The sequence below is a fragment of the Chiloscyllium plagiosum genome, chromosome 2, assembly GCF_004010195.1.
Source record: "Chiloscyllium plagiosum isolate BGI_BamShark_2017 chromosome 2, ASM401019v2, whole genome shotgun sequence".
In the NCBI taxonomy this organism is placed as follows: Eukaryota; Metazoa; Chordata; class Chondrichthyes; order Orectolobiformes; family Hemiscylliidae; genus Chiloscyllium; species Chiloscyllium plagiosum.
Window position 1 is genome coordinate 114,935,763 of NC_057711.1, and position 21,238 is coordinate 114,957,000.

The following is a 21,238-nucleotide window of genomic DNA, read 5'->3' on the forward strand; positions in this document are numbered from 1 at the left end:
GGGACAAAGCTGTTCTTGAATCTGTTCACGTTTTCAACCTTTTATATCTTTTGCCTGACAGAGTGTAGAAGAGATTATAACCGGCGTGGGAGGGGTTGGTTGTTTTCCTGAGGCAGCGAGAAGTATAGATGAAGTCAGTGGGTGAAAGGCTGGTGTGCGTGATGGTCTGGGCTGTGCTCATGACTCTCTGTTGTTTCTTACGGTCTTGGGAAGAGCAGTTGCCATATCACTCTGTGCTGCATCCAGATAGGGTGCTTTCTAAGGTGCGTCTATACAAATTGGTAAGAATCAATTTGGGCATGCCACATTTCCTTAGCCACCTGAGGAAGTAGAGAAGTTTTTGTGCTTTCTTGACCATTGTGTCGACCATGGTAGAGTAGGACAGATTGTTGGTGATCCTGAACTATATCCCTGTTCCTTTGCTGACACTGGGTCAGATTCTGGTACTGTCTTCCAGACAGTACTATAGGTGTTCTGGCAAGCTGGGTAGTGCAGTGTTTTAAGAGGGCAATTAAGAGAGCAATAAACGTTAACCCACTCAAGGTCAACCACAGTCCATGGGTTAATAATTTAAAAAAATAGTTGAATACAGTAAATCATAGAATCCCTACAATGTGGACGCAGGCCATTCAGTCCACTGTGTTCACACCAACCTTCCGAAGAGCATCCCACCCAGACCAACTCCCTTACCCTATAACCCTGCATTTCCCATGGCCAGTCCACATAGCCTGCACATCCCTGGACACTAGGGGGTAATTTAGCATGCCAATCCACCTAACCTGCACATCTTTGAGCTGTGAGAGGAAACCCGCACAGACACAGGGAGAATGTGTAAACTCCACAGAGGCCAAGGGTGGAATCGAACCCAGATCCCTGGTACTGTGAGGCAGCATTACTGACCACTGAGCTATAGATATATAAATAGATATACAGCTTTTAAAAACATAAGAAATAGTGTTTCATGAGCCAAATACATTCTGAATTATACAACCAGGTAAACTTTAAAACTGGAGTTAAAAATCACACAACACCAGTTTATAGTCCAACAGGTTTAATTGGAAGCACACTAGCTTTCGGAGCGTCGCTCCTTCATCAGGTGATAAAACTGGAAACTGTCTTAAATATTCAACATTTAATTTAAGATGGTGTAAAGGATGAAAGAATCTTTGCTGTTGGGTAGAATTTCTGTTTGTCCAAAAGGAAACTAACAAATGTATTGACTCAATAACTATAATAGAATGACTTAGGATATAGGGCCATTTAGCTCAAACTGTCTCTCACTCCCATAATGTTCATGTGCTAATGACCAGATAATCTAATATTTTGATATTGTTTTGAGGGTAAATATTGACACTGGCCTGTGGGGAGAACTCTCCTGCTATCAGAATGGTGCTTTGGGTCCTTTTACATTCACCTGAGCCAGTCAGGTGGGGCCTCAGTTTGACATCTCATCGGGAACACTGCACTGGAATGCCAGCTTTGATTTTTGTGTACCAGCCCCGGAGTGGAATTGGAATCCAGAACCTTGTAATTCAGAGGCCCGAGCGCTGCTGACTGAATCATGTGCAATGGAGGAATTAAGTTGATCTTTTCATGTTCATTCCATTACCAGACCAGAAAATGATAAACTATGTGCAAGTGGTTTAGTAGAAACAGGACATGGAGAGTGGAAGGATTAGATTATAAGAACAGGATGAGGCCATTCAGTCTCTTGAACTTGTTCTACCTTTAAATGAAATGGGTGATTGCAACCCAACCCCACCCACCCACCATTGCAACGTGATTCCTTTAATAACTTTGGTTAACAAAGATCTATCAATCTCGGATATAAAATTGACCTGGTTGTAATTGCCATTTGTGGAGGAGAGTTACAAAGGCATGGTAGAAGTTTGGATGTAGAGGAGTTCTGGTCATTTCATTCCTGAAAGAGTCTGGCCTCTTACTTCAGATTGTGTTCCCCGAGTGTCAGGCGAAACAGTTTCTCTCTATTTATCCACCCTATCTGTTCTCCTTAATATGAAAGCTTTGAGATGATAGAAGTGATCAGTTTGTTTCCTATTTATCTTCTCCTGTATCCTTTCCCCACCTCGGACTTCCACACTTGCATACATATGAAGAATTGAATGCCAGTAGAATTGAGATGATGTAGAATCACACAATTAGTTGGCATGCTATATTGCAGATTGGGTGTGGTTTTGACCCAGGAAATCCAGATAGTGACATACTGCTGTGTGCAGATCCTAGGTTTCCTGGCACTGGATCATCCTGCAGCTGGTGAGCACCATACAAGACCACAATAATATGTAGCAATGTGGATGACAGAAGGGGCACATTTGATAATGTGATGACTTAGCCCAGCGTGTTTTGCCACTGGGAAATGACTGCTATGTTAACTACACCCACAGGATTGGCCTTGATGCATAGGGAAGGTGCATGAATATCCGTAAAATCTCCTGTTTCTAAGTCCATGTCCACTTGCCTACGATCCTTTGTTATCCAAGCTACGTTGGCTTCTGCTTTGGCAATGTCTCAATTACAAATTTCTCATCCTTATGTTCAGATCCCTCCTTAGCCTCACCTCTCTCTATCTCTGCCTCCTCCAGCCCTACAACCTCCAAGACTTCCACACTTCCTCAGTTCTGACCTCTTGCACATCTGAAATTTTAATCTGTTCACCATTGGTGGCTGTGCCCTCAGATATGTAGGCCCCATTCTACAATTCCACCTCCAAACCTCACTGTCTTGACCACTCTCTTTCCTTTTGAGGTCCTTTTGAGATGATCCATAAAACCTATCTCTTAGACCAAATTTTTGACAACCTAACCTAATATCCACTGAAGTGGCTTGGTGTCATATTTTGACTGTTAATGCTCTTGTGGAACCACTTGGACTGTTTTATTACATTAAAGGTGTTATCTAATTGAAATGTGGTGTTATCCTAAATAGTGAAGAAGACCAACAAAATCACACTCCACTCTGATTCAGAAAGCAATGAGGTGAGGCTCGACTTCAGAGACCTGAACACAATCTCAATGAACACTTCAGCACCATATTGAGGGAGTGGTGCACTCCTACAGTTGTTAAGGCTTTAAACTAAGGCCCCTTCTACCCCCATGTTCGGTGGTGTATTTGAAGAATGGAAGAGTACTCCGATATGTTTTGGGCAATATTTATCCCTCCAACAAAGCCTAAAACCGAGGTTTGAATTATCATTGTTGTGGGATTGTGCTGTGTAAAATTGGTTGCAATATTCCTTTATATCAGCAGCAAAAAGATCTTTGAAGTGCCCAGTAGTTGTGAATAGCGCAACTCAAATGCAGACCTTTTCCTTGTACTCAACAGCACAATGTTTGGCGATATTATTTGTTCGTTTGTTTGTTTTAGCAGGACTCTACAATTGTACCCTCTGTTGAACAACTTTTATGGACTGACTAAGTACCCTTCAGCCAGTCTTGGCAATTCCCAGGGTCATACACTGAGGGCTGTGTTACAGTGTCTGCCCAAGTCTCAGTGAATCATCGAGTGCTCGTGAATAGCTGGAATGCAACCAATGTCTCTTTGCTTCCAAGTGCACCCTCTTAACAGTTTGACTCTTGGTCGCATTTCCTTTCAATGGAACATCTTTCTTTCCTTTTGTATACATTACAGCAATGACTCATTGTCGGAGGAGCCGTACAAAGACCGTATTGTTCTTCGAGCCCACAGGCTGCGAGGGGTTTACATCTAAGCCACCCTGCACGTTAGCCAAATGCTTTGAGCGCAAGATGAAAGGATTGGAGTAGAATAAAGTATGGAAGATCTCTTAAGATTGCAGCCTGAGGCTATTCTGCGGGATTAACAACTCTGTTAACAGGCAGTGGCAGAGATGGGATTTTGCGGGTACTTGTTGTTTTCAATCATCCTTTTCCAAGTGCTTCTTTTGTTCCCCACAGCTGACTGGCGACATGCAAGAAGATAAGAAGAGGCCTGCCAGCTCGATCCCGTATAGTCCAGCTTCAAATGGGAGGCGTTGCCAATCCCCAGGCTATGTCCCCGGCAGAGTGATGCCTGTCCGACCGCCCCCTGCTCCAAGGGTGGCCGATCTCTCTGTGCAATGGTCCTCTTCCAAAATGGATAATCAAGCCATCTTTACACGCAGAGGGAATGATCAATGGCACAGGTCTGAGGAGTCCAGGCGAAAGAAAGTGAAGAGTAGCTACATATGCTTTGGTATTTTTATGGGTATATTGCTTATTGTACTTGCGGTTGTCTTGGGAACAGGTTCCAAATTCAAACGAGATGGTAAGTGTTGAATCAAACCTGCAATTTTTAAATGCATATCAAGTCACGAATGATTATAGCACAGGAGGAGGCCATTCAGCCTGTTCTGTCATTTGCAGTCCTCTGTAAGAGGAACTCCAGTCTCACGCACCTGCCTTTTCATAAAATCATAGAATCCCGACAGTGTGGAAGCAGGCCATTCAGCCCTTCGAGTTCACCGATCTCCAAAATGCAATTTACCCCCCCCACCCCCCGCTCTAATCCCCTTAACCCTGCACTTCCAATGACTAATCCACTTAGCCTGCATATTCCTAGACACTAATTTAGCGTGGCCACTCTGCCTAATCTGCACATCTTTGGGCTGTGGGAGGAAGCCCACGCAGACACGGGGAGAACATGCAGACAGTCGCCCGAACCTGGCTCCCCGGCGCTGTGAGACAGCGGTACTAACCACTGAGCCACTGTGCTTTTCTCCAAAGTGTTGCAATCTTCTTTTTGTTCAAATGCTTATCCAATCCCTTGTTTGAAAGCATCAATTGAATCTGCCTCTGCCAACTTCTCATGCATTCAATATCCAAACTACTCATTGCATAAACCTCCTATTCCTCATGACATCTTTGGACCTTTTGGCTGATCATTTTAAATTAGTATCTTTTCTGGTTCTTGACCCTTCCATCAGTGGGAAGCTTTTCTTTATCTAATACATCTAGACCCTTCATAATTTTGAACATCTCGATACATCTCCTCTGGCTGAAGAAATTTGTACACAATCTTGTGTCCTACATGTCTCCACAATGAACTCCTAACACCTTATCCATGTTATTACCAAGATTGCATATTTCCATCTCATTGACATTGCTTGTTACTATCTCTCCCTTATTTGCTGCTAAAGGCCTCCTCCATATATTGTCTACCTATAGACTTGATGATTCCAATGTGGGCAGCACGGTGGCACAGTGGTTAGCACTGCTGCCTCAGCGCCAGAGACCCGAGTTCAATTCCCACCTCAAGCGACTCTCTGTGTGGAGTTTGCACATTCTCCCCGTGTCTGTGTGGGTTTCCTCCAGGTGTTCCAGTTTCCTCCCACAGTCCAAAAAATGTGCAGGTTAGGTGAATTGGCCATGCTAAATTGCCCGTAGTGTTAGGTGAAGGGGTAAATGTAGGGGAATGGGTCTGGGTGGGTTGCACTTCGGCGGGTCGGTGTGGACTTGTTGGGCCGAAGGGTCTGTTTCCACACTGTAAGTAATCTAATCTAATCAATGCTGTTCTGACTGACCTTCCTCACACTATGTAAAACTCCCCATATCCTGTCTTGCATAAGTCCCTATCTGCTCATCACCTCCTCTGCTCATGGATAGACACTGGCTGCTCCCGTCTGTCAATGCCGTGTTTTTTTTAAAAGAAAATGTTCTCAAACTTCCTTTCCAAGCTCTGTGGCCTCACTGCTCTGGCCATGCAGTCCTCCTTGCTGCTCCAATTCCAGACTCTTGCACATCCCTGATTTCCTTGCCTGGGCCTGAAACTTTGGAAATCTTTGTCCTAATCTGTCTCTTCACCTTTTCAGATGCCCCTTCCCTACACTGATATCTCTGTATGTTTACACAGTGTTACACAAAGGTGCTATAAAAATATGAAGACTTATTGGTGAGTAATGCAGCATTAATGGTTTGTCAGCCCTTCTATTGTAAGGAACTTGAAAAGGGCAGCATGGTGGCACCCTGTTTAGCACCACTCCCTCACAGCGCCAGGGACGTAGTTCAATTCCAGCTTCTGGCGACTGTGTGGAGTTTGTGCATTCTCTTTGGGTCTGCAGGTGCTCCAGTTTCCTTCCACAGTCCAAAAATGTGCAGGTTAGGTGGGTTAGCCGTGGTACAGGCAGGATTACAGGGATGGGTGGGGGAAATACTCTTTGGAGGGTCGGTGCAGTCTTGATGGGCCAAATGACCTTTATCTGCATAGCTGGATTTCTATGATTGAAAAGATGTCATGAATTTCTGTTTAAAAATTCCACCCTCCTACAACCACAGTGCTTCTCCCCATTTTCTATGAACTGTTGTGCAACCAATTTCTGACCTTCATTATGAATTCATTCTGTGTCGTTCTTGAGCAATTCACTGTATTCTGTTTCCGTGAAGCAAAAACTGCAATTCAATGTGGTTGTGCTATGTCATAGTTTTTCCTGCAATCATGCCCATGGTTCTCTCTGAAGCCAGCTATATCTTTTTTCAGTTTAAGAAAAGTACAAAATGTTTTCAGTCAGAAAATTTTTTTGGTTCGAATCTGCTTAGAAACTATGGCACAGAAACCTAACCAGCCTTTGATGGTGTTTATCCTTAACATAAGTAGTAATCCTAATTGTAGTGAATAAAACCTGAATTGGCTGCTGTGATAAATAAACACTGTCTTACTGCAAATGTAGCATCTTAATTCCATATGCTTTAGTACTTTTAGCTTACCAATTTGGTTTGCCTAATAAACACACATGGTTTTTACTGGCTTCAAACTTATAAATTTGGAACACGTCTGGGGATTAGGGTACTTAAAATTTCTCATTGAGTTTTATCAAAGTGTTGGTCAGATTAATTTTGAGGCACAGGAGGAATCCATTTGGGTCATTGTCTTGTGCTGGCTCTCTGAAAGAGCTATTTGATCTGCTCTAGCTACATTATTTCTGTTAATGTTTCCCTTTATTTATCTGGTTACTTTTGAAAGTTGCTGTTGAATCTATTCCCACTGCCCTTTTAGGCAGTGTGTTTTAGATCAGAAGAACTCATTGACGTTTTGTAAAACAAGCAGTTCTCACCTCCTTTTCTGATTTGTTTGATCAATTCTCTTTAATCTGTGTCCTCCTGTGCTAGTGGTACTAATGCAACCTTATTTACTCTGGTCCAAAATCCTCCTCCTCTTTGGAAGTAAACAAAATGTTTAACATTCCAAACGTTGACTCCAGGATTTATACTCCCTTTGTGTTAAAAACAGGGATTTGGTTTTAGTAGTCAGAGACTAAGGCCATTAATTACATTGTGATATTTCAGAGAACTGCCCTGATCAGAAATTTGGATTTAGGGATTGGAATCCAGGGCACGACAAACAGAAAAGAGTCATCATCGAGAAAGGAGATAATCTCAGACTAGTTTCATCAGCGACTGTTCATTCCATCATCATTCAGCATGGAGGTAAGATGACCATTTCCGCTACAGAGTCCCTGGAAGAGAAAATTGTGCTCTTTTTATTTATCATGTTCATTTTTCTTATCCAGAGGTTTTCATTTGGCTGAGTAACTTTTTGTTGGAACTATTGTATAATGCTGTTGTTTTTAACTGTTGTACCATTAAGAGTGTAGCCTTTCACCACACCATCTCCAAATAATCTACCCATATCTCTTGAAGGCAAAAAAAAAATTACAGCTTTGAAATATGCCATTTTGGCCCAACTGCACCATGCTCTTGGGAGTTACATCACAAGTTATGCTGCATAAGAGTTCACAAACCAGAACGAGTGCCTTTAACACTATATATAGGTATATATGCGTGTTTATGTTCTATATAAGCCATCTTTCACTCTTCTTTATCTTGCTCTATCAGCACAACCTTTGCTTCCTTTCTCCCTCATGTTTTGTTTCTAGCTTCTCTTTCGTTGCATCCATGCTATTTATCTCAATATATACTTGCTCCAAGGCGAGAGAATTCCACATTCTGAGTAATGACTGTTCTCTTAATGCGTTTATTAGGGGCTACTTTATAAATGGTATATCTTCTAATCCAGTTTGGACTGCCCTGTGCCTCTGGCATCTATCTCACACATGCATAAATTTAAAAACCTCTATCTCTTGAGCTTTTGTTATCCCCAGAGAAAAGTCCTCCAACCAGTTCTATCATTAATCGAATGATGCAGAGGTCAGAAAATATATTGTTTTTGCACTTTATCCAGTATTCTGTGACCTCCTTGAGTTGTGAATTCTGCTCCAGATGTGATGCTGGAAACTCAGTTAATACCTTTGGAATCAGTTGTAGTCTTGCCTTTCATATCCACACTGAAACACATTGTGACTTAGCACAGATTGCTCCATTTCTTAAACCACTACAGTTCATGTGCCAAAGGTGCATCCTTGGTCCCAATTTATTGACCCAGTGACACTGAAGGAATGGTGATATACCTGAGTCAGGCTGGAGTGTAGCTTGAAGGGGAATTTGCAGGTGGTAGTGTTCCCTTGCCTTTAAAGTGGCAAAGATTCTGGGATTAGAAGGTGCTGTCGAAGGAGTTGATGAGTTGGTACACTGTATCTTGTAGATGGTATGGACAGCATCTGCACATTTATGCATTGGTGATGAAGGGGTGAATGTTTAAGATGGTGGATGGAATGTTAATTAGGCAAGGTGCATTATCGAGGTTGGTGCCAAGTTTCTTGAATGTTGTTGGAGCTGCACACCTCCAGGAAACTGGAGAATATTCCATCGCACTCCTGACTTGTCCTTTGTATGTGGTGGACAGGATTTGGGGAGGCAGGAGATGAGTTATTTATCACATAATTTTCAGCCTCTGACCTGCTTTTGACGCCACAGTATTTATGTGGTTTATCCAGTTCAGTTTCTGGTCCATGGTCATGCACCAACTATTAACAATGGGGGGCTCAGCAATGGTAATGCCATTGAATGCCGAGGGGCACTGGTTAGATTCTCTCTTGATTGAGACTACATTGTCTGCCACTTGTGCAACTGAAACTTGCCATTAATCAGTATTCACCAAGTCTTGCTGCACGTAGACATGGGCTGCTTCATTATCTAAGCAGTCGTGAATGGTGCTGAACATTGTGCCATCATCAACCAACACCCTCACTTCTGACTTTCTGATAGAAGTAAAGGAGGGATTGTTTGAAGATGGTTCAGCCTAAGGTCCTTCTCTGAGGAACTCCTGCAGTGGTGTCATGGAACCGAGATGATTCACCTCCAATAACCACAACCTTTTTCCTTTGTGCTAGGTATGACTCCAACCAGTGGAGAGTTTTCTTCCTGATTTCCACTAGCTCCTGCCTAGTTAGGGCTTGATATTCTGTCAAAATGCAACTTTGATGTCAAAGACAGTCACTCTTGCCTCCGTTCTGGACTTGAGCTCTTTTGTCCATGTTTGGACGAAGGTTGTATTGAGATCAGGGTTCTAGTGGCCTTGGTGGAACCTAAACTCAGTAACACCATTGAGAAGTTGTTTAATGAATAATGCAGCTTCTTAGCACTATTGACCATTTTTCTGGTGATCAAGATCAGATTGATGGGGCTGTAATTGGCCAGGTTGAATTTGTTCAGCTTTTTGTTGATTGGATATACCTGAGCAATGTCCCAGATGTAATTGTTATAAATGTACAATTTGGCTAGGGGCCTGACCAATTCTGGAGCACAAGTTTGCTGGAATATTGTCGGGGTACATGGCCTTTGCAGAATGCAGTGCCTTTAGCCTTCTGGGGTGCAATGAACTAAATTGGGTGAAGACTGATAGCTGAGATGCAGGGACTTCAAGAGGAAGCCAAGATTAATCATCCACTCGGCACTGCATCCTGAAAATGGTTGCACTGTCTTTTGCACTGCTGTACTGCGATTTTCCCTCATTAATGATGAGGGCACTTGTCTTCTCTGCATGTTAGTCATTTAGTTGTCAACCACTGTTTATGACTGATCTGGCAGGACTGCAAAGCATAAATTTAATCTGTTGATTTCAAAGACATTTAGCTTTGTTCATTGAATGCTGCATCTGCTGGTTGACAGCAAGCAGTCCTGTGTGGTTGTATTTCATTTGTAGTTATGCCTGATGCTGCTCCTGACACATTCTTTTGCGGTCCTCAGTTGAATGAATGGGAATAAGTGCTTGCTTCAGGTTACCAGTTATAATATTACATCCTTTTGGGAATATTCATTGATAAGTATGTTGCTCAAATGAACCAAAGAAATGAGTATTGCATAAAACAAATGTAATTTGACATTGAAACATGTGATCTATAGTTCACACTACTGCACGTTTCTGTTACTTAAACGAAGTATCTAGACTAGGCCTGTATTCCCTTCAGAATAGTAGAAGGAATGATCCATCTGAGGTATCTAGAATCATAAAGAATTTGAATGGATAGATAAAGAGAAATGATTGCTGGGGCATGGGGGGAGTCTTGGACCTTGGAACTAGGTGGTTCAGGACTGATTCCAGGAAGCGCATCTTCACAGGTGGAGTCAGGGTTTTCGGACTAATGGAGTTAAAATACAAGTCAGCCATGATGGAAACAAGTGGCAGACCAGCCATGAGGGGCTGAACGACGCTTCTTCTTTTCCGATGTTCCTTCTAAAAGTGTGAATCAATCTATTCTTTTCCCTTACTTCTAATGTTTTACTGTCTATTATCCCTGCAATTATATCTGACCTCTTCATTTTGACTGTATTTCACTCGCCTGATGACTCTGTATGAATCTGTCGTTCTACAGGAGTGTTGGTCTTCGCCGACAGCGCAGATGGTTCCCAAAATATTTCCCTAAAATGTGATTACATCCTGGTAAAGGATGGAGGGGCGCTTCACATTGGAGCAGAAAAATGTCTCTATAAATCCCGGGCCAAGATCATGCTTAGCAGCCGATCAGATGAAGGTGAGGAAGTGCCAGGGTTTGGCAAGAAGTTCATCGGTGTGGAGGCTGGGGGCATTCTAGAGCTACACGGTGCTCAGAAAACATCATGGACTCTGCTGTCCAAGAGTCTGCCCCCTTCAGGGCTGGAGGCTGGCTCGTACTTTGAGAAACCGACCACCCGTGGGCTGAACGTCCGAGTGATTGACCAGGACACGGGGCAGGTGCTGCTGGCTGACAAGTTTGACACTCACGACTTTGCCAATGAAAGCAGGAGGCTGCAGAACTTCCTGAAATCTCAAGACTCTGGCCGAATAATTGCTGTTGCTGTGAGGGACTCAGCTGCCAAAAATCTACTTCTGGAAACAAAGAAGACTATTCAGAAATTGCTTGGAAGTCGGCACGTTCAAGATTTAAGTTACAGGTAAGATGCAACTGAATTTCTGCTTGTAGGCCTATTAATAAATAAATAAACTTGTGAAGGGAATGCAATTGTGATTATCTTTCATTTTCTTGGGCTTCAGTTATAAGGCACAGGTATATTTTCCAATTTCCACTCATTATCCTTCTTGGGGAGGGTTGGAGCCAGTTACAGCTCTCTGTACAATAAGTTCACATCCTCCATGCTTAAGTAACTTCAAAAGTGAACTCTCTGATTTCCTTTACTCCAGTATTGTCAGCCGTACCTTCAGATGCCTGGGCCCCAACTTCTGTAATCCCCTCCCTAAACCTCTGCAAATCTGTCTTCCTTTAACACCCTCCTTTAAAACCTGTCTCTTTGACAGAGCTCTTGGCAACCTCTGCCAATACTTCCTTGAGTGGTTTGGTGTTGCATTCCATCTGGTTCTTTTATTACTGCAGTGAAGGTGCCACAGAAATGCAAGTTGTTCTTGGTAGGCTATGACCGTCGACTGACAATGTTTTTTAGATTACTTACATTGTGGAAACAGGCCCTTCAGCCCAACAAGTCCACATCGACCCGCCAAAGCGCAACCCACCCAGACCCATTCCCTTACATTTACCCCTTCACTTAACACTACGGGCAATTTAGCATGGCCAATTCACCTGACCTGCACATTTTTGGACTATAGGAGGAAACTGGAGCACCCAGAGGAAACCCATGCAGACACGGGGAGAACGTGCAAACTCCACACAGCCTGAGGCAGGAATTGAACCCAGGTCTCTGGCGCTGTGAGGCAGCAATGCTAACCACTGTGCCACACCTATACTAAACACCTCACCAACACCACCACCACCACCTCCTTCTCCAGGACAAGGCACTAAGTACTGGCCTTGCCAGTGGCACAAGCATCAAGTTTACCATTTTTAAAAAAAAATAAAGCTGTCATCAGTCTTGTCTACTCTTGCACATTCCTGTAAAGGCCACTGGTTAGGGACAAAGATTGGAAACCCTTGCTAAATTGTCCCTCCCCTGTAGAGTTTAATTGCTACTTAGCTGAAGGTCACTTCAATCTCTATACACTAAGCCTGCGATCTTGCTGCTGTCTATCCATAACACTAACTCTTTGAAGACATTAGGGCAACTAGTTTGGAGCTGGGATATAAAAATTATCTACCCATGTTGCTCACTGAGCAGAAAGGCCAACTGAAGTGTCTATGCTCTCCAAAAAGATGCTGTTGTTTCTTCTTCTTGCAACGGTCCAGCCTATTGTGGCATTTAACAATTGTTTTCTGAATGACTTTTGAGTGATCCAAATATCAGAGAAGCAGCATGTTGTACCTGTGCTAGCTCTTTGACATAACAGCCAGCCATAAATACCACATACCCTGCCTTTTACTTGTGACCCTGTCAGTTCCTCACCCTCCACTGTTTCTGACCTCCTGTAGTTATTTATGGAATCAGTGTCTCCATCCTCATATGTCTCAATGTCAAGTTTTGCTTTTTGACACTGTTGTAAAGTGCCTTTTATTATTTTGAAGGGACTATGTAAATATAAGTTGTACTTTCCACTTTGCACTGTCCTTTTATGATGTGGATGAATACATTTTCAAAAGGAGAAGTGTATTTGAACAGGTGGTCTGTTCATTTTTCTCAGCACTGGGAGTCTATCCTAAAGTGAAGCTGTTCGATACATTATAGTGTAAGTTTGTTTTAAAATGAGAATATTACCGTAACACTTAAACAGATGATTGATTGAGATTTTAATGTTGAGGTAGTTAACTCAGTGATTAATCTTCAGGAGTCTGCTGTGAACATAAACCCAGGAGAAAAATCATGAGAACACAATATAAACAGTGCCATTCTCGTTTTCCATGAACAATTCCGTTATTGATGAAAGTTGTGGAAATTTGAGAAAATGATTGACTGAACAAGAGGGAATATCATTCACCTTCCAAAAATGCATTCAGTCTCTGAATTGCCAGCTGTACATGGGCGAGGTCCTATGAGCTTGTACTGCTGATAGAAGGGAGTTGAAAGTTAAAGGAGCTATAGTTCAAAGCAGCAGGGAGCTCTCCCAGAGTCCAGATAAATATTAGCTCCCACCGCACAAAAAAAAATCTATACTATTCATACCAATTCAGTTCTCTGATCTTGCTGCATGTCAATATCCCTTTCTGGTGCCATCATCATTTAAGTCTGCCACATGTGTTTAAATAACAACCTTCGAAGGGTAGTAATAGATTTCAAAAACCCGCCTTTTAAAAGGCAGCCTCAAAAGGTGAAGGATAATTGTTGTGTTGTTGCACAGATTTGGGTAAAGCAAAAAGAAAATCTTTTTTAAAATCACTAGCTGATATTCTGATGTTTGGACTTTCCAATATGGATGGTCTCTATCTTGCGGTCAGTCAGTTAAGTAATGTAACAGTAAAACAAGAACAGAAGCCAGACGATACATGAACATCTGAGATGTCATATCTGTACACGTAGTCAGTGTGAGTGAACTTCACAACATTTCTGTGTTTGTGGTAGAGTGGAACTTCGATTATCCGAATTTTGGATTATCCGGACAAGATTGCAAGATCCCAGTGCTTGGCTAAACTCTGTTATCTAGCTTCCGATTATCCAAGTATTCAATTATCCAAACAAAATACACCCTGCCCATGTCATTCGGATAATCGAGCTTCCACTGTATATTTTGCGTGGGCTAACTACAGGGAAGCACTCCAACCATATCATACAGAGGGTGTTATTTTACCCTGAGGAAGCTGTCAGAAATGAGCCTGTGTTTCTGTACCATCTCAGGATATCTCAAAGTGCTTTACAGGCAAGGAAAATGCTTTTGAAATAGAACAACGAAATACAAAGCAGCCAATTTGGGCACAGCAATCTCTCATAAACAGCAGAGATAGAAAATCAATGCTGCTGCTGAAGATCTTGCCTGAAGATCTTAAGATCTAGCTACTCTTGCCTGAAGATCTGCTGTTGTGGTATGCCATGCTCATCTTTTCTTGTGCCATCCTTCCACATCCAATACAGAGGGAGTAAATTTGCAATGCCATTTGCATTAGAACTGTTACAGTTGGAGAAACCAGAAAAGGTTCAAAACTAGTGAAGGGCAAATTCACTCAAGATGACCTTCACCTTCGCACAAATGAGGGTTTGGAAAATTTGGGTTTGCTCTTATTGTTGCGGAAAGGGATTAGAGGTGACCAATTAAAGCCTTTCAAGATGCTGAGAGGTTTAGATGGAGAAAAAAACTCTTCCCCCAATAATCTGAAGTCTAGGATTTGAAATCATTGTCAAGTGATCAAGAGGAAAGGTGAATGTTTTCACTTTGAAAGTTGTCAGGATTAGGAATGCTCTCTTCCTGAAAAGGTGGAGGATGCTGGTTTCATACTCTCACCTCAACGCATATCTATGATAATGACAGATGAAGAATCTCACTTTAGGATGATTTCCAATGCTGAGAAAACCCAAGAGCACACACGTGTTGAACAAATTATATTGAACCACAGTTTTTAAAAAAAAGAGATGTCAAATGAAAGGTACAACAACAACTTGATCACTAGTATTGCCCAAACGTCAGCGCACTCCATTCCAGAGATTAAAAATAAAGTGCTATAACAGCATTTGCAACAAATAACTAGATGGACAGACTGAACCTAATGGTTATCAATCCTGCCGTAACCGCTGAATGTTTGTTTTTCTGATTTAATGGACAGACAAGCATGGGCTCTTGTAAGTGTGGTTGGCGGTGGTAACTTATCTTGCAGTGAGTCTGTCCGAGACTATGAGAACCATGACACAGGAGGGAAAGCCAGAGCCAGCAGGGAGTTTGTCACTGTGGATGGAGTGAAATTTGCAGTATCTGCCTCAAGTCAATGGAAAAAAGGTACTATATAATTGTAAAGGCAAACTACTGCAGTATGGTGGAAATCTGAAATTAAAACATAGAATGTTGGAAATACTGAGCAGGTCAGGCAGCATCTGTAGGGAGAAAGAACAGTGAATGTTTCAGGTTCTGATGAAGGATCTGAAAGGTTAACTGTTTCTCACCAAAAAATATCAGCATGAGCTTTGTGATTCTAATAACTGTTATTAATATCTAGCATATTCTATTATTACTGGGTAAAACTAGCAGCAACTTCAGCTGGACCACTCGACCATTGTTAAACATGAGAATCTGTTTGTTGTTGCCCTTCAGGTTGTGTAGGGCGTGGCTTGTAAATTGAAGCTTGGCTGTGATCACTTCCATGACATGAACTTGGGTTAATTGCCCAATATTCTTGTTTGAAAGATTAAAATGTTAGAGTTTATAGAATTTGGAATGATTGAATTCTTTTTAATAGTATAACACTGGTGAATAACTCTCCTGATCCTGAGAACATAATTTATAATTGTTGGGTCTCATTCCCTCAGAAATTAATTAATGTACTTTTAAATGAACATTTTTAGAAGGTTTTTCTGTTGTCTTTAGATTAGATTAGATTAGATTACTTACAGTGTGGAAACAGGCCCTTCGGCCCAACAAGTCCACACCGCCCCGCCAAAGCGCAACCCACCCATACCCCTACATTTACCCCTTACCTAACACTACGGGCAATTTAGCATGGCCAATTCATCTGACCTGCACATCTTTGGACTGTGGGAGGAAACTGGAGCACCTGGAGGAAACCCACGCAGACGCGGGGAGAACATGCAAACTCCACACAGTCAGTCGCCTGAGGCGGGAATTTAACATATAACATTTAACATTTATTTAACATTTAACATCTGTATGCCCAAGTTTTTATTTTTATCCTGTACAAAGATTTCCATTCAATTTCATATTCCTTGATTTTGATTTTATTCTGTTTTACTTTTGGTGTGGCTCACTGAGGAATCTGCAGTCTAACCATTTGAACAGCCTTTGAGCTGCTGATCGATACTTCAGGTGTTCTATAAGGGCGCTAAATCCATTAACACTGCCTGGACAATTGGATGTGATATAAATGGTGCAAGACATTCCTTTACCACTTAGACCAAAATCTGGGCAGATATTGTCACTGGCCTTCTAGAACTGCTGTAGTCCAATCGGGTGACTCGGACTGTCCTTTCAGGGAGGGAGCTCTGCAACTTTTACCGAGTGCAATGAAGAAACAGCAGTATGCCCCAAGTTTGGATGGTCTGTGACCTAAAGGGAAACTTGGAAATGGTGACATTCTCATGGCACCTGCATCTTTGTCCTTCCAGAGAGCAGAGTCTATGGGTTTAGAAGGTGTTTTTAAAGGAGCCTTGACAAGGCACTGCTGTACGCAGCTGCTATGGTACACTGGTGGTGGAAGAAGTTGGTGTTTTTCAAGCAGACTGCTTGTCTCCACAAGACTTATTCAAAAGGGAGAAAGCTCATCACTTTGTGATAGATCAGTTCCAGCTAGGCAGTAAATGTTAGCAGTCTAGTCTAACTCTCTTTAGTCTTACAAATAGCAGTTGGGAGTGAGAATCTTTGGGACACTTGCTCTCCACACCACTATTTTTCTTTAAGCTCCATCTCATGCCCAATATCATTCCAATTGAGATTGAGCCAGATGGAGTCCATTGTTCATTCAAGCTTTTAGACAGGAGACTGAGAGGTTATACTTAGCAGGTAATACTGCCCACTCTGAGAGTGACTGACCTAAGCTTGTGAAAGGGTTTCACAAAATGATGATCTTGTTGTTGGTGGTCATAGCATCATAGAATCCCTACAATGTGGAAACAGGCCGTTTTGGCCCAACAAATCCACACCGACCCTCCAACGCGTATCCCACCCAGTCCCATTCCCCTACCCTATTACTCTACATTGACCCCTGACTAATGCACCCAACCTACACATCCCTGAAGACTATGGGCAGTTTAGCATGGCCAATTCACCTGAACTGCACATCATTGGATTGTGGGAGGAAAATGGGAGAATGTCCGAACTCCACGCAGGCAGTCGCCCAAGACTGGAATCAAACCCTGGTCCCTGCTAACCACTAAGCCATCATGGTGCTGTGGTGATGCTGATTGCAATTAGGGGGTCTTAATATAAAAGTTTATTAATGAATACGGAGTTACAATGTGGAACTTTGCAGAGCCACGAAAAGTTGACGTGAATTGTATTGATGCATTGGAATGGAAAATATGTAAAAATAAGAGAGAAAGAACTAGGATTATGGTGATGGGGTGAGATGAAGAGAGGATGGGAGTAGTCCATGTGAAGCATAAATAAGGTACATACCAAATGCATGCTCTGTTCCTGTTCATTTTATGCTGTACAATTAACACACACTGCCTATATTTACAATTCAGTGGAGTAAAAGCAGTTTATTTGAACCTTTCATTTTCTAACACACCCAGTTCACAATTTCCAACTTATCTGCTAGAGGAAAGAATATTGTTTGTTTGGATTATAATTTTATTTGTGTATATGTCTCTCTCTGTCTGATTCCTTCCATCTGGCCAGGGATTCCACTCTCAGAGTTTCATGTGGAGGTGTCTGGCGGCTTTATCCTGGACCTGCTAGATGAGGTAGAAGGCTGGGAGATGGATGACCGGATTGTTATTGCCAGTACTGATTATTCCATGTACCAGGCTGAGGAGTTCACTCTGCTTCCTTGTCCTGAGTGCACAAGGCACCAGGTCAAAGTCAAAGGTAGGTTGAAGAGGATTATCAACACACTGATGGGCAGGTCAAAGACTCATTTGTCCATCTAGCCTGCCCCTTGCATATATCACGACTGGACCATCAGGACAACATGCTTCCCTCCAATTTCCCCCCAGCACAGCCATGTTATCTCTCTGCGAAAGAGAGAAAACAGTCAACTGGAGTGGGGGAGAATAAATGTTCCAAGAAATTCTACAGGATGCACAAAATCTCAGTGGGAACAACAGGCATTTTGATCTTCTATTTATTTTGAATTATATTTGGGAAGATATTGTCTGCATACAGACGAGTTATATGGAGTGGAAGCATTCTGTCTGTGGAAAGCTGAAAGATATGCAGAATGTTTCCGCTCTGGTCACCTTCATTTTAATGTAGATAACTATAGCTCAAGTTTCAGTGAGTAGCTGTGTCTGATCTTTGCTCAATTCAGAGCAGCAATCACAGGATGATTTGGGTGATGCAATGGTGACCGTAGGAGAGTGGAAGGTCATCTAAAGAGACTTAGTATCAGGTAATTGCATTTTATTAAGGTTCAAATGATCACAGGCATGCTTTAGAATGGTTTTGTTTGGTTCTTCTTTAACCAAGATCAATAATGAAAGTAAATTATCGGCTCTTTTCACCATTCCCTTAACGTCTACCAATAGAAAGGCACTGAACATCAGAAAACTGACTTCTGTTTTCCAACTTGTGACAAAAGTTGTCACTTAATTGTGATGCATTTTGAGCCAGTGTAATTGCACGTAATGTTCTTTGATCAATTACAATGAAGCAAGATGCATTTGGATGCAAGGATTGGGATAGTTATGGAAACAGGAGGAAATGTTCTCCTGATAAACTGAAATAGCCTATGGTCAGTGTCCCGATAGGGGGATAAGCAGGGATGATACCAGACAGGTGGGTGGGGGAGTAACCAGTTTGTTTTGGCCCAAGCACATGCTGGAGGTGAATTTAAATGTTTGTGCATCGCCACAGACAGGAGGATTCTGAATAACCCACATTGAGAGGCTAGCAAAAAAATCAATCTCTTCAGTCAACCATTCCCTCAGTGAATAATGAATATTGAACCACTGCTTTCTTTAAAAATAAATTTTTAAAAAAAATTCTTCAATATTATTTCTACATTGTGAAGTATTTTAAAAGAAGTTGTAACTTTTTCACTTAATATAAAAATGCTGTAAAGACTTGAAAGAAAACCTCACGCTAAAATGGCCGTCAATATCTTTCCCTTTGTTTTTGAAAAATATTACCAGTGTCTTTTATTATCCAGAGCTCACCATTCTGCACCTGTCAAGACCCTTTGAGTCTTTGAGCTATTATAGCACAGGAGGCTGTTCAGCTCATTGAGACAATGTCGGCTCTCCAGTCAATCCCATATCCCCACTTTATTCTTGTAGCTCTGCATGTGCCTATCCAATTCCCTTTTGAAATAATTGATAGTTTCCACTACTTTCACTCTCATAGGTAGTGAGTTCATTATTGCCACTGGCTTGTAAAAATTCCCCTATATCTCTTGGGGAAACATGTGTCCCCTTGTCCTGGTACCACCAACTAATGGGATCAACCTTTCTTTTCCTCTCTTCTCCAAGTCTGTCATAATCTTGCACACTACCCAATCTTTCATGATGTTTTAGTATTTCTGTCTTGCTCTTTTGCCTATATTTCCTTAAGCCTTTTCATTATAGAATAGAATCATAAAATTCCTACAGTGTGGAAGCAAGCCATTCAGCCCATCGAGACCACAACGAATTTCCGAAGAGCATCCTGCCCAGACCCACCACCCCTACCCTCTCCCTGCAACCCTGCATTTGCCAGGGCTAATTCACCTAGCCTGCACATTTTTGGACTGTGTGAGGAAACTGGAGCACTCGGGGCAAACATGAAGCGAATGTGCAAACTCCACACAGATGGTTGCCTGAGGGTGGGATTGAACCTGTATCCCTAGTGCTGTGAGGCAGCAGTGCTAACTACTGAGCCACTATGCTGCCCAAAGAAGAAGGTACATTCCCTTCATATACCTAGAATTAGTAGGTCGCCTCATTCTGACAGACAGAAATAAGGGATAGCACAGTGGCTCAGTCGTTAGCACTGTTGCCTCATAATGCCAGGGGCCTGGGTTCAATTGTAGCCTTGGGTGACTGCCTGTGTGGGCTTTGTACATTCGCCCTGAGTCGGCATGGGTTTCCTCTGGGTGTTCCCGTTTCCTTCACAGTCCGTAGATGTGTAGGTTAAGTGCATTGGCCATGCTAAATTGCCCTGTAGTGTCCAGAAATGTGCTGGCTAGGTGGACAAGCCAGGACAAACGCGGGGTTATTGGGATAAAATGGGTGGCTGGACGAATGCTCTTCGGAGGGCCAGTGCAGATTCATTGGGCCAAACGGCCTCTTTCTGCAAATAGGGATTCTATAACTCTAAAGAACATCCTTCTAGTGACTATCAAGTGACTGTGAGACAATGTTCATGATAGGGTGTATGCTTAGGGACGTGATATTGTAAATCCACATAGAACTTCTAAAGATTAAAATGTGATGAGGCAGTAGTAATTAGCTGTTTGTTTTCCCCCCAGCAGGGTACCAATCTATTCATGCCAATAAATCCATGTGGATCATAAATACCAACATGAGGTTCCTCCCACACTTTTTTAACTGACTCTATTAATACGTAGTCCTATTGCTTTCTCCCTCACATGCTTATTTAAAGACATCTATGCTGTTTGTTCTATCCAGAAAGCCTATTGGTGAAGGATAGTGTTACACCCAATCTTTATTCAGTCTTAAGATTTATTTGCAGAGTGAAACATTACAAGTGTACACCTCCCAACTCAACCACACCACATTTTCAGTAAGTGTATCTTAATATGTGCTCAAATTAAACTCCGCTGAATGCCATTCATCTGCATGTGATTGAACATGATTGACCTATAACTAATGTATTCACCTCAATGGTTTCATGTACAACGAGTTCCATGTTCTTGGATTTTTTTTGCCAGATAAAGGCACTTCCTATTCGATTGAATACAGCTACTTGATTTTTATGCTCCTGAGCTTTGAACTTGTTTTAAACTGGGACTACTTTGTTGAATTATAATCTCTGCACACAGTTGGTGTCTTGTGTCTTTAATGTTTCCTTTACTGTTTCCAGAAAAGGCTCAGTTTCTTCATGTTGGAGAGATTATGGATGGGATAGACATGAGAGCAGAGGTGGGAATTTTGACAAGGAACATTGTAATTGAGGGGGAGATGGAAAATTCCTGCTATGGTGACAACTGGTGTCAGTTCTTTAAGCATGACACATTTGGAGGACATGTGAAGGT

The 21,238-nt window shown here is 42.2% G+C and overlaps 1 protein-coding gene across 2 annotated transcripts in view; it reads left to right on the top strand.

The window, feature by feature from the left end:
• Window positions 1-21,238, top strand: part of cemip2 (cell migration inducing hyaluronidase 2) — a 79,197-nt gene that overhangs the window by 13,503 nt on the left and 44,456 nt on the right. For both annotated transcript variants that reach the window (XM_043716514.1, XM_043716504.1), the window contains exons 2-7: window positions 3,933-4,281; window positions 7,296-7,436; window positions 10,721-11,279; window positions 14,981-15,150; window positions 17,725-17,913; window positions 21,067-21,236. In XM_043716514.1, the coding sequence (XP_043572449.1) occupies window positions 3,945-4,281; window positions 7,296-7,436; window positions 10,721-11,279; window positions 14,981-15,150; window positions 17,725-17,913; window positions 21,067-21,236 (1,566 nt within the window). In that variant the 5' untranslated portion in view covers window positions 3,933-3,944. The remainder of the gene's footprint in view (window positions 1-3,932; window positions 4,282-7,295; window positions 7,437-10,720; window positions 11,280-14,980; window positions 15,151-17,724; window positions 17,914-21,066; window positions 21,237-21,238) is intronic.